Below are 13134 nucleotides of genomic sequence, written 5' to 3' on the forward strand. Positions count from 1 at the left end.
TCTAGTAAGCTATTTAGACATGTCCAAGGTGACCAAGACCAAGAGAGCCTGATCTGGGTCCAGGGCCTATTATCATATTTCAGAACTGGCCAAAGGTCAGGAGATCACCATGATCTTAAATCTGAAGTGTCATAGGTTTACATTTAGGGGAAATTCTAAAACCTACTAGGAATTAGGAATCAATGATAGAAACAAGGCAACACAATTAGATACCAAAGACTCCCAGTTATATACCTACCCTCTGCTCTCCCAAACAAAAGTCAGTGCCAGGGTCAAGGGAGGGGTGGGGGCCAGTCAACTTGGAAAATCACCTACCCACCCCAGCTCTTCAGTTCCCAAGATCTAGAAGGATGCAAGAAAAGAGAACCCTTTGTTTCTTGGCACCTGGGCTTTGCAACCTGAACTTCAACCCTGGAGAAAGTGTACTGGATAGATCTGAGGAGTCATCACAGACCCTGTTTGAGTTGAGTTGCTTTTCTAGGATATTGCAAATAGGTGACCTTCTTCACCTGTCCTCAGAGACAAAAACTGTCTTAGCCGCCCCTCCCCCTCGCCCCCTCCCCCCCCCCCCCCCCCCCCCCCCCCCCCCCCGCCCCACCCTGATAATCACTTCAAATCACTATCTGCTGTTCTGTCCTTTGCCATTTCTGGTCATTTTTCTCTTTTCCTGGTCAGACTCTTATTAGGTTTGCTCCTAAAGAAAGGTCCTGAGTAAGCTGGGAGCAGCCTTGCCATGCTCAGGGAACACGGAATCCAAGGAGGTAGGCATCTGGATCAATAAAACTTTGATACCACCATGATTTCAATTACTTCCCTGACATTTTGCTTCAGATTTGAAAGTGGTGGTGGGGTCTCTTGCAAATGGCCTTCAGTTTTCCTACAGGTCACATCCTGAATGAAAATTATGGGCAGAGGAGCAATTTTATGTTGAGTTCAGTTGTCCACAAAGTGGCAAATTGGGCCTTTGGGGTTGCCATGGAAATCCTATTTGCTTATGAAATAAAATGGGTAAGTACAGGGAGGGCAAAGTGATTCCAGGAATTTGATTAGAAAACCAGCCTAGCATAACACTCTCCAGTTCCATCCATGTGAAATAAGCCATACAGAGAAAGACAGATACCATATGGTTTCACTCTTATGTGGATCCTGAGAAACTTAACAGAAACCCATGGGGGAGGGGAAGGAAAAAAAAAAAGAGGTTAGATGGAAGAGAGCCAAAGCATAAGAGACTGTTAAAAACTGAGAACAAACTGAGGGTTGATGGGGGGTGGGAGGGAGGGGAGGGTGGGTGATGGGTATTGAGGAGGGCACCTTTTGGGATGAGCACTGGGTGTTGTATGGAAACCAATTTGACAATAAACTTCATATATTGAAAAAAAAAGAAAAAAAGAAAACCAGCCTAGTGATGCTTAGAGGAAGAATGGGTAGGCTTCAGAACAACATAATTTCTGTTGATCATTCTAGTGCTTTTAAGAAATTATTGATTATTCTTGAAAATAAATACTAAAGTTTACCAGGCCATAATTTCTCCTTCTCTTGCTTAGTCAATCTATTCCATCTCCCAGAAAGTTACAGAGAATACAGTCAGTGCCTGGATTGGTTAGAACTCATTGGCAAAAACTCTGATGTGCCACGGGAGGTGAGTTACTTGCAAGGCTGGCTTATTTCAGAGGGGGATGTCATGATAAAGTAGAAAGTGAGACAGTCTTGACTTCAAGTCCTAGATCTACCACTTAGTCTGTAACCCTGGGCAACCTAATCCTCTCAACCAGCAAAAAGGGGATCGTTGTCAAATTATTTTAAAGATTCAAGAGACACAGTGATGATGATTATGATTTCTACTACTATTATTACTAGTATTTTCTGGGTCAAAAGGAGACTGGAGAAACATTTCTGAGAAACACAGAGAAGCTATTTGATTTCCATACTGAAAATATGGGAATATACCAAGTTGTTCTGGAGAAGCGTAGAGGACAGGTCAACTTCCAGATACTTAAACTAAATGCTGAAAATCTAAGTCATATAAAAAAATGTCACCTTTTTTTGAGCCAGTTCATGGTCAACTTCTTCCTCTCCCAGGCCAGTCTCTGCCATCTCAGGTTGGTCTTTCAACTTGTTCAACAGCTCTGCCTTGGCCACCGAAATATTGTAATAAGCTGAGTAAGAGGTGGGGATCCCTGGGGCCCCTGGAGGAGGTGAGAAGTGCTGAAACTCTTGTCTGTGGAAACAAAGAATGACCATTTGAGCACTTCTGCTGAGAGGCTCTTGACCTTTCTGCTTCTTGATTTCCCCATTTGTAAAAATGGGACCCTGCTTCACCAATGGAGCTATGAAATAAGGAAATAATGGACCAGGAAGCACTGTTGAAACGTAAACAGGCCACATGAAGATTACCTAGAAGCCAAGTCAAGGCCAACTTTGAGAACTTGGGAGGCTATTTCTATGCCCCTGACTTTCATAGGTAGGGGGACTTCTTTAGAGATGATTTGGTTTGTTCATCACCCCACTAAGATCCAGAAAAACTGGCAGGTCCCCAAAGTTCTGGGCTTCTGATCTTCCATGATGCCCATGGGTTTATGGCCCCAGTGTATGAATCCCCAGGGAAGGAGGCGGTGATAGGGATATGGCTGAGACCTTACCTCTTCATCCTCCAAGACTGCTGACCTCCCTCCTACCCATCCCAGATCCCCACCTGCTTCTGCTCTATCTAGTCGGCTTGCTTACAAAAGCGCCCTGTGGCTTTCCTGGACACTCTCATCATTTCTTCTTTCCTGATGGTGCCACTCCTGCTTGAAATGGCCCCTCCACTGCAGATCTCCCACAGCAAAGAGGTCACCCATGACCTCAGCAGTGGTCACCATGTTGGAAGCCGGGGTTAAGACCCGTGCCAGGGACTTGTCACGGCCTACCACATATCTCATGAGCTCTTGTGAGACTGCCTGTGAGGCAGGCCTTTGGTCTGGGAAGGGATAGGATCTCTCCACTTCTGGCATATCCCCAGTGGCCCCAGTATCCTCCATGGTTGCAGAATGAAATGGGGAAAAAATGGGACCAGTGGCACCCAGGGGCTTGACAAGTGGAATGGCAGACCCTGTTGTCTTGGATTCACTGAAGCCCATGGGACTGAGGTGCTGCTTCTCAGAGCTCCAGCCCATGAAAGATAACTGCTCCTCAGGAAAGAAGTAGCTCTGGCTCCATGCTGGCTTGGGTTTGGACTCTTCTGCCATCAAGGCTTCTGGTCTGGTGTGAGGAAGGAAATAGAAAAGCTTCAATGTCAGGTTTCAGTGATGGAAGGGCAAGTAATTCCACCCATGGTTTATGTGAGAAGGAGGCCAACCCCCCAGTATATTCTTGTTGCCTACCAGCCACCTCTACCCTCCACCTGTCTGTGTCACTGCACCTTTGCTAACCTCTAGTTGTCTGAAAGGAAAAATAGGAGTAACTCATTAGTCATTTTCGCAGCTACTTGCAGCTCTTAGATAAAGGTCAAAAATAATGGTTAAAAGGCTCCACAGCTATTTACTGATTCATGCTATGCTGTCTTCTAATTCATCACACAAAAGAAACTTGGACATGCCAATATTGCTCATCTGAGGTATTCATTTTACATGTAGGTTTTTAAGCTAATAACACTAATAGACGAGCAATACTAGCTAATATTCACATAATGCTTACCATGCCCTGGAAGCTGTCTTAAGATATGTGTGTGTGTGTGGGTGTGTATGTGTGTGTAGATATATCTATAAAATTTAATGCTCATGACAACCATTTTATAGATAAGGAACATGAGAACTGAGAGGGAGAGTGAGTTCACCAACGTCACCAGCCAGTAAATGACAGATCCAGGATTTAGACCTAGGTAAGCTAACTCCAGAATCTATGTTTTTAGCCATAATGCTATATTGCCAAAGGGACAACTTGATATAATATAAAACTTTGCATGTAAGGGCTTTTCTGGCTGGACTATATCTATATTAGCAGACAAGAGAACATTCTGGAGGGAATATGAATGTATGAACTTAGGGAATTCTTACTTACAAGAAAAATATATTTAGGGTATGTGTGAGAGTTCTGACTCAGAAGTTACTAGAAACACAGAATTAAGAGGAAAAAGGATGTGGCTGTATGTCAATTATATCTCAGTAAAACTGGAAATATATATATGTATATATATGTATATGTATTTTGATGAACCTGGGTGGCTCAGTCAGTTAAGCATCTGACTTCAGCTCAGGTCATGATCTCACGGTTCACTCTGCTGACAGCTCAGAGCCTGGAGCCTGTTTCAGATGGTGTGTCTCCCTCTCTCTGCCCCTCCCCCACTCATGCTCCATCTTGCTCTCACTCTCAAAAATAAACATTAAAAAATTAAAAAAAAACACCTGGAAATATTTTTAAAAGGATGTGCTAATTATAGACTGAGTTCACAGCAGACACAGCCCTGCACCATATTACAGTGTATCATATTAGGCACCATATGTCCTAGTGTTCCTTTCCTCATAATCTCCACTAATAGGGCAGGGGGTACAGGAGATCTTTGAGAACATTCTGCAGTTGATAATGAACATTGAAGCAAAAATCAGATTCCTTCTGCAGAGCACTGAGAGGAAATGCATGGAGTTCAGGAAGCAAACTATACCTATACTTGAACCAGTTTTGAGACTTAAGCAACACTTGGAAATTTCACTAACCTGATCCTACATGTATCATAGTGTTTTCTAACTGAATAGTAGGTGGGTTACAGAGACACTCTGGTATGACTTGGCTGAAATTAGGATGTCTTTGGGTTTTTTTGAACTTTAGGTTCAAAATATGTATCTACTTGTTCTAACACTTCTCCCTTTACAAAGCCTTTTTTTAAAACAAAATTTAATGTTTATTTATTCTTGAGAGAGAAAGAGAGAGAGAGCACACAAGCAGGGGAGGTGCCTAGACAGGGAAACACAGAATCCAAAGCAGGCTCCAGCTCTGAGCTGTCAGCATAGACCCCTACACAGGGCTTGAACTCATTGACCGCGACGTCATGACCTGAGCCAAAGTCGGACGCTTAACTGAGCCACCCAGGCACCCCAAAATTTTTTTTTAAATTTTTAAAATGTTTATTATTTTGAGAGAGAGAGAGAGAGAGAGAGAAGGAGAGAGCACAAACGGGGGAGGGGTGGAGACAGAGGGAGACATATAATCTGAAGCAGGCTCCAGGCTCGAGCTGTCAGCACAGAGCCCAACGTGGGGCTGGAACTCATGGACCTCGAGATCATGACCTGAGCCGAAGTCCGACACTTAACTGACTGAGCCACCCAGGTGCCCCTCCCTTACAAAATCTTAAAGCCACTTCCTTCTGGTTAGAACTCTATGTTCTGCAAGAATCTGGAATAAGATCTCAAGGAGCCCAGAGATCCTATGAGGATGCAATGGGCACAGTGAACCAGACGGCCTGGGTTCTGGCTACCTGTGATCTTCTGCAGGTTCCTTTAGCCACCTGTAATTCCTCATTCTAAAAGATGTAGCACACCAATGATATCTATTTCATAAGTTGGTTGTGAAGATTAAATCAATCAACACATAAAAGTGCTTACTTTAGAACAATGCTTGGCACATAGTAAGCAGGCCAAAAATATTAGCTATGTTGGGAATAATGCTGTTCCTTAAATCTAAATCATTCAAAGAAGCATCTATAATTGATTTTTTGCAGCCACAAGCTAAAGCTGTGTGCAAACAAATGTTTCTCCTCGCATCCCAAAGTCATCAAAAGAAATAAATCTCTGGAACAAGTTACAAGATCTCTAGTCATAGCAGTTTCTTTCTCTCTGGCCAAGGGGCCAAGGTACATGAAGGAGGCACATGGAGGAAGGACTAGGAGGCTGAAAGGGGCAAGTCTGGGGCCTGGAACTACTACCTCTTGTACACACTGCCCTACAGGGAACAAGAGGGCCTGGTAAAGGCCCGGCCTATTGCAAGAACAAGATCTCTCTGAGAAAGGCTGCCTAGAATGGCAAATTAAGCACAGGTTTTAGAGTCACAAAGATCTAACTTTGGAATCTTTGCTGTGCAATTCTTAGTCTCTTGTCTTTCTTAGCTTTAGTTTCCTCATCTGTCAAATGGGAGTAATTAATGGCCCGCAGTCATGTAAAATGACTACCAGTGTCTGGCACACAGCAAATGCTTAATACATGTTTGACCCTTCATTTTTTTTTGTTCTTTCTTCTGAAATGTTAAGTGCCTACTGTGTGCTAGGTCGCCTTCCCTTCTCCCTGCTGTGACCAGTAACAATCACAGTCACTTTCCACAAAATGTTTTCTAATTACAGTAAGAACACTTCTGGCTAGATGGATAGCTTGAGAAGCAGGTGCTAGGGATCTGATAGATTCTCACAGTATCTAGGAGCCAGGCCCTGTAGTGCCTTACTGGTGGCACCTTATGCCGGAAAACTTCTCACTTAGCTCCAGATAGCCCAGATCTCAGTAAAGGATTTGTGTGTCAGTAAAAGACATGATAACAAGGTTCTTCTAAATGCTTTATTTATGTTTGAGAGAGCGTACAAGTGGGGGAGGTGCAGAGAGAGAGGGGGACAGAGGATCTGAAGTGCAGTCTGCACTGACAGCACAGAGCCCGATGTAGGGCTTGAACTCACGAACCTCAAGATCATGACCCGAGCTGAAGTCAGATGCTCAACTGACTGAGCCACCCAGGTGCCCCAACAAGGTACTTCTTTTTTTTTTTTTTTAATGTTTTTATTTATTTTTGAAGGAGAGAGAGACAGAGCATGAGCCAGGGAGGAGCAGAGAGAGAGGGAGACATAAAATTTGAAGCAGACTCCAGGCTCTGAGCTGCAAGCACAGAGCCTGAAGCAGGGCTCGAACTCACGAACTGTGCGTGAGATCATGACCTGAGCCGAAGTCGGACGCTCAACCGAGTGAGCCACCCAGGCACCCCCCAACAAGGTACTTCTAATAGCAACAAATCTCAGGCAAGTTCCTTCTATAAAGGGATTTAAAGAAAGCACTTCTGGGATAGATACCAGGCCCCCCCACCCCCCACCCCCCCATCAGAACATTGCCTGAACTCTCAGGAGGATGACTGGCAGAACTGAGGCCCAAGCTCCTCTGCTTCCGAACCAAGCGGACAACCAGGTGCTACAGGGCATGCAAATGAGCACTGGCACAGGGAAGCCGACACCAGCAGTCCTGGGGCTAGACTACACTCCTGCTTTGGTCTCCCTGCCCAGGCAGCTCACCCAATCAACTACCACCTATTGCCCACTGAGGCAAATGCAAAGAGGCGGGGGGACAAGGGTGGGGGGAATAGAGAATGTGGAAGAGGAAAAGAGTGACCTTACCTATTATAAGGAATAAGCAGGGCATAAAGGGCCCAACTCCAGGTATACCTTTGCTGCTGGGGGTAAGGGAAGAGCTTAGAAGCCCAGGCAGGGCCTAGAATGGAGGTAGGTCAGGTTGTGAGATGGCCTCTTATTCTAGAGAGCAAGCAAAAGAAAAGGCAGAAAAGGGCCTGAGCCAGGCTTTTGGGAAATGCCATAAGGGAACAAGGGTTTATGCCTTCTGGCTCAGGGGCGCCTGGGTGGCTCAGGTGGTTGAACATCTGACTTTTGATTTTGGTTCAGGTAATGATCTCTCGGTTTGTGAGTTCGAACCCCACATTGAGCTCTGCGCTGACAGTGCAGAGGCTGCTTGGGATCCTCTCTCTCCTTCTCTCTCTGCCCCTCTCTTGCTTTCTCTTTCAAAAATAAATAAACTAAAAAAAAAAAAAGTAATGCCTTCTGGCTCACAAGCCTGAAACTGATGCATACCTTAAAGACAAACTGAGGAATAATAGTGTATTTTGATAGTGATATTTAAGAACACCAGCAGCTACTATTTACTGAGCACCTACTATGAGCTACACGTGGGGCTCTCGGCTTTATACAGATTATCTTCATATTTACAACTGTGTAGAATAGGTATAATCATGCCCATTTTCCTGGTGAGAAAAATGAAGCTGGGAACAGTTTAATTCATTGATCAAAGGTCACACAGCCGGGAGGTGATATTGCAAACTCATGGTGCAGCCTCTTTGGGGAACTTTCTTTCATAAGCACTTACTTGGGGGAATCAGTGGTCTCCTTCTCTGATGTTCTCCAAAGGCCACCAATACCATAATAGCAAGGGGGCTGAGCCTTCTCAGGTTGAGAGCCCAAGTGTCCCCTTATTGGAGGCAGGAAATTGCTGGAATGGAGACCAAAGGACTCTTGCTCTGCTGAGAGGCTTTCTGAGCCCTGCCTTGAATCCTCCAGGTGGCCAAAGCCCGGGGGTTGTGGCTGCTCCAGGACCTCTTCAGGATTGAGGGCACTGGTACCAGTGGTTTCTGAACTGAAGTACTGGGGTGGCAGCTCCTCCTCCTCCTCCTCCCCCTCCTCTTCCTCCTCTGCCCCTTCCTCCTCTTCCTCCTCTTCTTCCTCCTCTTCCTCCTCCTCCTTCTGCTGCTGTTGCTGCTGCTTCTGCTGCTGCTGGGCTGCACGGAAAAGCCTGTACTTCTCCCAGTTGGGAGGAGGAGGGCGAGGAGGAGGAAAGGCCTTCTTCCTGGCTCCCAGAGGATCCGGCTGGGTCTCAACCTTGGTAAAGAGCTCTTTCCTATGCTGCCGCCAGGCCAGGGAGCTCTGGGGCTCCAAGCTTATATGGCTTTCGGAGAAGGCACGGTTGCGCAGTGGGTGGGGCATGGAGGCCATGGAGCTCCCCTCCTCATAAACAGAAGTTTCCTCTGGTTTTTTTGAAGAGTGCTTGAAATCTTCAAGGAGGTCAAGAGAAGAGACTGCTCGGTAGCTTGACAAGCCCAGTGCTGGGTTCTCAAGGCAAGGATTGAACGGAGTTGCCCACGAAAAGCTAGCCTTGGAATGAGCCATTTCTCTGCAAAACAGCAAGATGAGGATTGTGTAAAACAAGCAAGTTGCAGGTGGCCCCCTATTTTGGATAAAATCATTTATGTAAAATTTGCAACGGCCAAAAACAGATGCAAATATTCATAGTAGATGCAATAATAAGAATAGTAATACTTACACATAATATTGATAGCTAACACTTATTGAGTGTGTACTAAATGCCAGGTACTGTTTTAAGTGCTTTCCCAGTGTTAACTTAGTTAATACTCACAATAACCCTAGGAGGTAGCTATTAGTATCATCCTAATTTTACAGCCAGGAAAACTGAGGCATGGGCAGTTTAAGTAACTTGCTCAGGGTTGTAAAGCTAGTAAGTGGTAGAGCTGGGATTTGAACCTGGACAGTCTAACTCCAAAGTTTGGATACATGCACTACGCCCACTCTGTAGCACTCAGATTGAACGTGCTGTGTACTGGGGCTTACAAATCTGGTTATCCTGTTATATTGTTTTTGTTTGCTTTGTTTTTAGTCACAAAAATTTTAAATATTTAGAAACATACAGAGATTGCTATAATAAATATTCATGTTCCCACCTACTGCCCAGGATTAGCACATTTTATTAAATTTTTTTTTTACATTTATTTATTTTTAAGAAACAGAGTGAGACAAAGCGTGAGCAGGGGAGGGGCAGAGAGAGAAGGAGACACAGAATCTGAAGCAGGCTCCAGGCTTTGAGCAAGAGGTCAGCACAGAGCCTGATGCGAGGCTTGAACCCACAAACCATGAGATCATGACCTGAGCTGAAGTTGGACGCTCAACCGACTGAGCCACCCAGGCACCCCGGATTAGCACATTTTAATACCATGCCATCTATACTTTATGATTTTTTAAAGAAATGCTAATAGCCTTTGTTTCACTCCCCACTTCTATTCCCCTGCTTCCTCTCCAGATGCAAGCTATATCATGAATATGACATGTTTTCTGTCCAAGCTTTTATATTAGCACCAAAAAATATCAAGCAGGAAATTTACAAATGCTTGCTACTTGGGGTTTAAAATAGATCCTCCTAATGCAATTCTCCTCAGAATTCTCAACAGGAATTTTTAACAACAGTATTTTTTATTAACCTGAAAAATAAAGTAAGATATGATATTAAAAAGTATTTTGCTACAGAAGAATTGAGGGTAAGGGATTAAGCATGTTATAAAACAATTATAATTAAAACAGTGTGTTACTGATTAATATAACAGAATGAAAACTCCAGAAACATATCAAGCTATCTATAAAAACATCTATAATTCACCTTCTATAACAAGGAGATAAAAAATGATATTAAAAAATGTTTTGACATAACTGCACAGCAGTGACATTTAGAGCTGTACCTTCTATTATATACCAAAATAAATTGCAGCTTCAAGAGTTAAGGGTGTGTGTGTGTGTGTGTGTATTTTAATAGATATATGTGTATACATGTATATATAGTATATGTTTATAAGAAAAAACATTATGAGAAAATTAAAAAGACTATCACTTGTGAGGCAAAATGAGATTCTTATAAGCAATAGAAAAAATATTTAAAGAAAGAAGTACAGGTTTATTTAAATATATACAAAAATATGCATAAAAAGGCAAACTTCTGTCTAATAAAGAGTGACCAAAGTCAAAGGACATCTCTTTAGGCTCAGAGTATAAAGAGTTAAGCCCTCTATACCAGAAGATCTGGGCTTCCTGCTGTAGCCTGTGAGCAATCAGCATCATGCTAACTAAGTACTGCTTAGTGACAGGAAATTCCAACAGTTTAATTAAATCATCAGACAGAATACCCATTCAATAGTCATGTTGAAAACCGAGAATATTTCTTTAAGAAATAATAATATACATAATGATAGCCAAGCTCAGATAGAATGAAGAACAAAATCTCTTTCACTTAGCTCATCTCCAGTCCCCATCCTGGCTAGCTCATCACTCACATGGATCAGAAATTCACATCCATAATCTCATTTGGGCCTTTGGCCACCTATAGTTCCTTAGTATTATAACAACTCCTTGTGTGCAAACTGTTCCACCTGGCATTTCCTCCATCAGGAAACAAACAAACATGATGGTTACTGTAAAGTAAAAGGATGACAAATGCTATAAGCAGAGGCCTTTCCTGACCACCTTATCTAAAATAGAGATGACTTATCCTTAATTATCCTTTTTCTATTTTGTTCTTTCTCAGTACATACATCCCCACCTAATATTATATCACATATCTAATTTTACTTGTTTATTTTGTGCTCTACTAACTAAAATGTAAGCTCCATGAGAGCAGAGATCTTGTGTGTCTAATTTATCTAGTACCTAGTGCTTGGTACACAGTGGGTATTTAATAAATATTTGCTTAATAAATAAATTAATGAACAGAAATACCATATTATCCAGTAATTCCACTACTGGGTATTTAGCCAAAGAAAATGAAAACACTAGTTTGAAAAGATATACGTACCTCTATACATTCACTGCAGCATTATTTACAATAGCCAAGATATAGAAGCAAGCCAAGTGTCACCAATAGATGAATGGATAAAGAAAACAGATAAATGGATAAAGAAGATGAATGGATAAAAAAGATGGTATGTGTATACACACACACACACACACACACAGAGGAATTGTACACAGCCATAAAAAAGGATGAGATCTTGCCATTTGCAACAAGATGGACCTAGAGGGTATTATGCTAAGTAAACTAAGTCATATAGAGAAAGATAAATATCATATGATTTTCTTCATATGTGGAATCTAAAAAACAAAGCAAACAAACAAAAAGCAGGAATGGACCCATAAATATAGAAAACAACCTGATGGTTGCCAGAAGGGTGCAGGTGAGGGTGGGGGTGAGCTTGATGGGCAAAACTGGTAAAGGGAAGTGGGAGATACAGGCTTCCAGTTACCTTTGTGAGCATAGCATAAGGTATCGACTTCTCAAATCACCATGTTGTACACCTGAAGCTAATGTAACATTGTGTATCTACTATAATTCAATAAAAAAATAAATGAATTCATGCCAAAAATGAAAAAAAACAACAGCCATGTTATTCATAGCATAAAAACGTTGAATTAAAGGCAAAAATCAACAAATAAGACAAAGAAGGGTGCTATAAATTAGTGGCTAGAATGCATGATTAAGATCTAACTACTCTGAATCTTTATGTATCAAATAACATAGCATCACAATTCAGAAAGCAAAATCCATAGGAAATGCAAAGGCAGAAAAAAGGAGAAATAAACTATGAGACTGTTTCAGCTGATGACAGACATGGCAGTCAAAACAAAGATAATGGAAACATTTCAACTTCTCTATTTTCAAGGGTCCATTGAACCTTTTTAAAATTGACTACATATTAAGCCAAAAGGTGAAATAAGTACAAACTACAGCACCTACTCATAACACAACAACACTAGAAATTAGTAACAAAAATGAGAAAATTTTCTATGTATTTCTAGTACACAGAAAATAAAAGGAAAAAAAATATTCTCCCTTCTAGTCAAAGAAGAGCTCTAATCTGAAACTGTAGAATACCTAGAAAATAACAACAAGAAAAATATCAGAAACTAGAGAATATGACCAATTAAAGCAGTAGTCAAAGGAAAATCTGAAGCCTTTGATGCTTACATTAATAAATACGAATAAATTAAAATCACTGAATTAAGCATTGAGCAAAAGAAGTCAAGAAAAGAGCCACAAAAATCAACCCAAACAAAGCAGAAAGAGAACTGATGGCAGAAATTAACATACTTGGAAATAAATGATAGAATTAATAATTAAAGCCAAAAGCTACTTCTTCAAAAGAAAACATAAAACAATAAAAAAGATAAACCACTTGCCAATCTAATTAAAACCCTAAACACACAAAATTAGAAATGGAGAAATAACCACAGTTACAGAGTAAATGAAAAGAGTAGGAGAATAATTTGCTCTACTCTATGAAAAGAAATTTGAAAACTTAGAATGGTTTTCTAGGAAAACAAAAATTACCAAAACCGATTGCCAAAGAATGGGGGTATCTAAACCCACCTGTTAACCATTGGAAAAAATGTTGATAAATTTGACAAAAAAGCACACTCACATGGTCTTGCATTAATTCTATCAACCTTCAAGGAACAGACAACCTCAATACTATTTATACTTCCTAGACTCTAGAATCTATTGAGGGAGAAAAAAAGAATCCTGTGTAATGTTAATACCCAAACTCAACAACTAGAACATACATAATGAAAAA

General features: G+C 41.7%; 1 protein-coding gene across 3 annotated transcripts in view; it reads right to left on the minus strand.

Annotated features, from left to right (window-relative positions):
* SHROOM4 (shroom family member 4) overlaps positions 1 to 13134 on the minus strand; it is a 268891-nt gene that overhangs the window by 6727 nt on the left and 249030 nt on the right. For all 3 annotated transcript variants that reach the window (XM_019823826.3, XM_045050331.1, XM_045050330.1), the window contains 3 exons: positions 8097 to 8897; positions 3091 to 3240; positions 2038 to 2218 (listed from right to left, as the gene is read on the minus strand). In XM_019823826.3, the coding sequence (XP_019679385.3) occupies positions 2038 to 2218; positions 3091 to 3240; positions 8097 to 8897 (1132 nt within the window). The remainder of the gene's footprint in view (positions 1 to 2037; positions 2219 to 3090; positions 3241 to 8096; positions 8898 to 13134) is intronic.

The sequence above is a fragment of the Felis catus genome, chromosome X, assembly GCF_018350175.1.
Source record: "Felis catus isolate Fca126 chromosome X, F.catus_Fca126_mat1.0, whole genome shotgun sequence".
NCBI lineage: Eukaryota > Metazoa > Chordata > Mammalia > Carnivora > Felidae > Felis > Felis catus.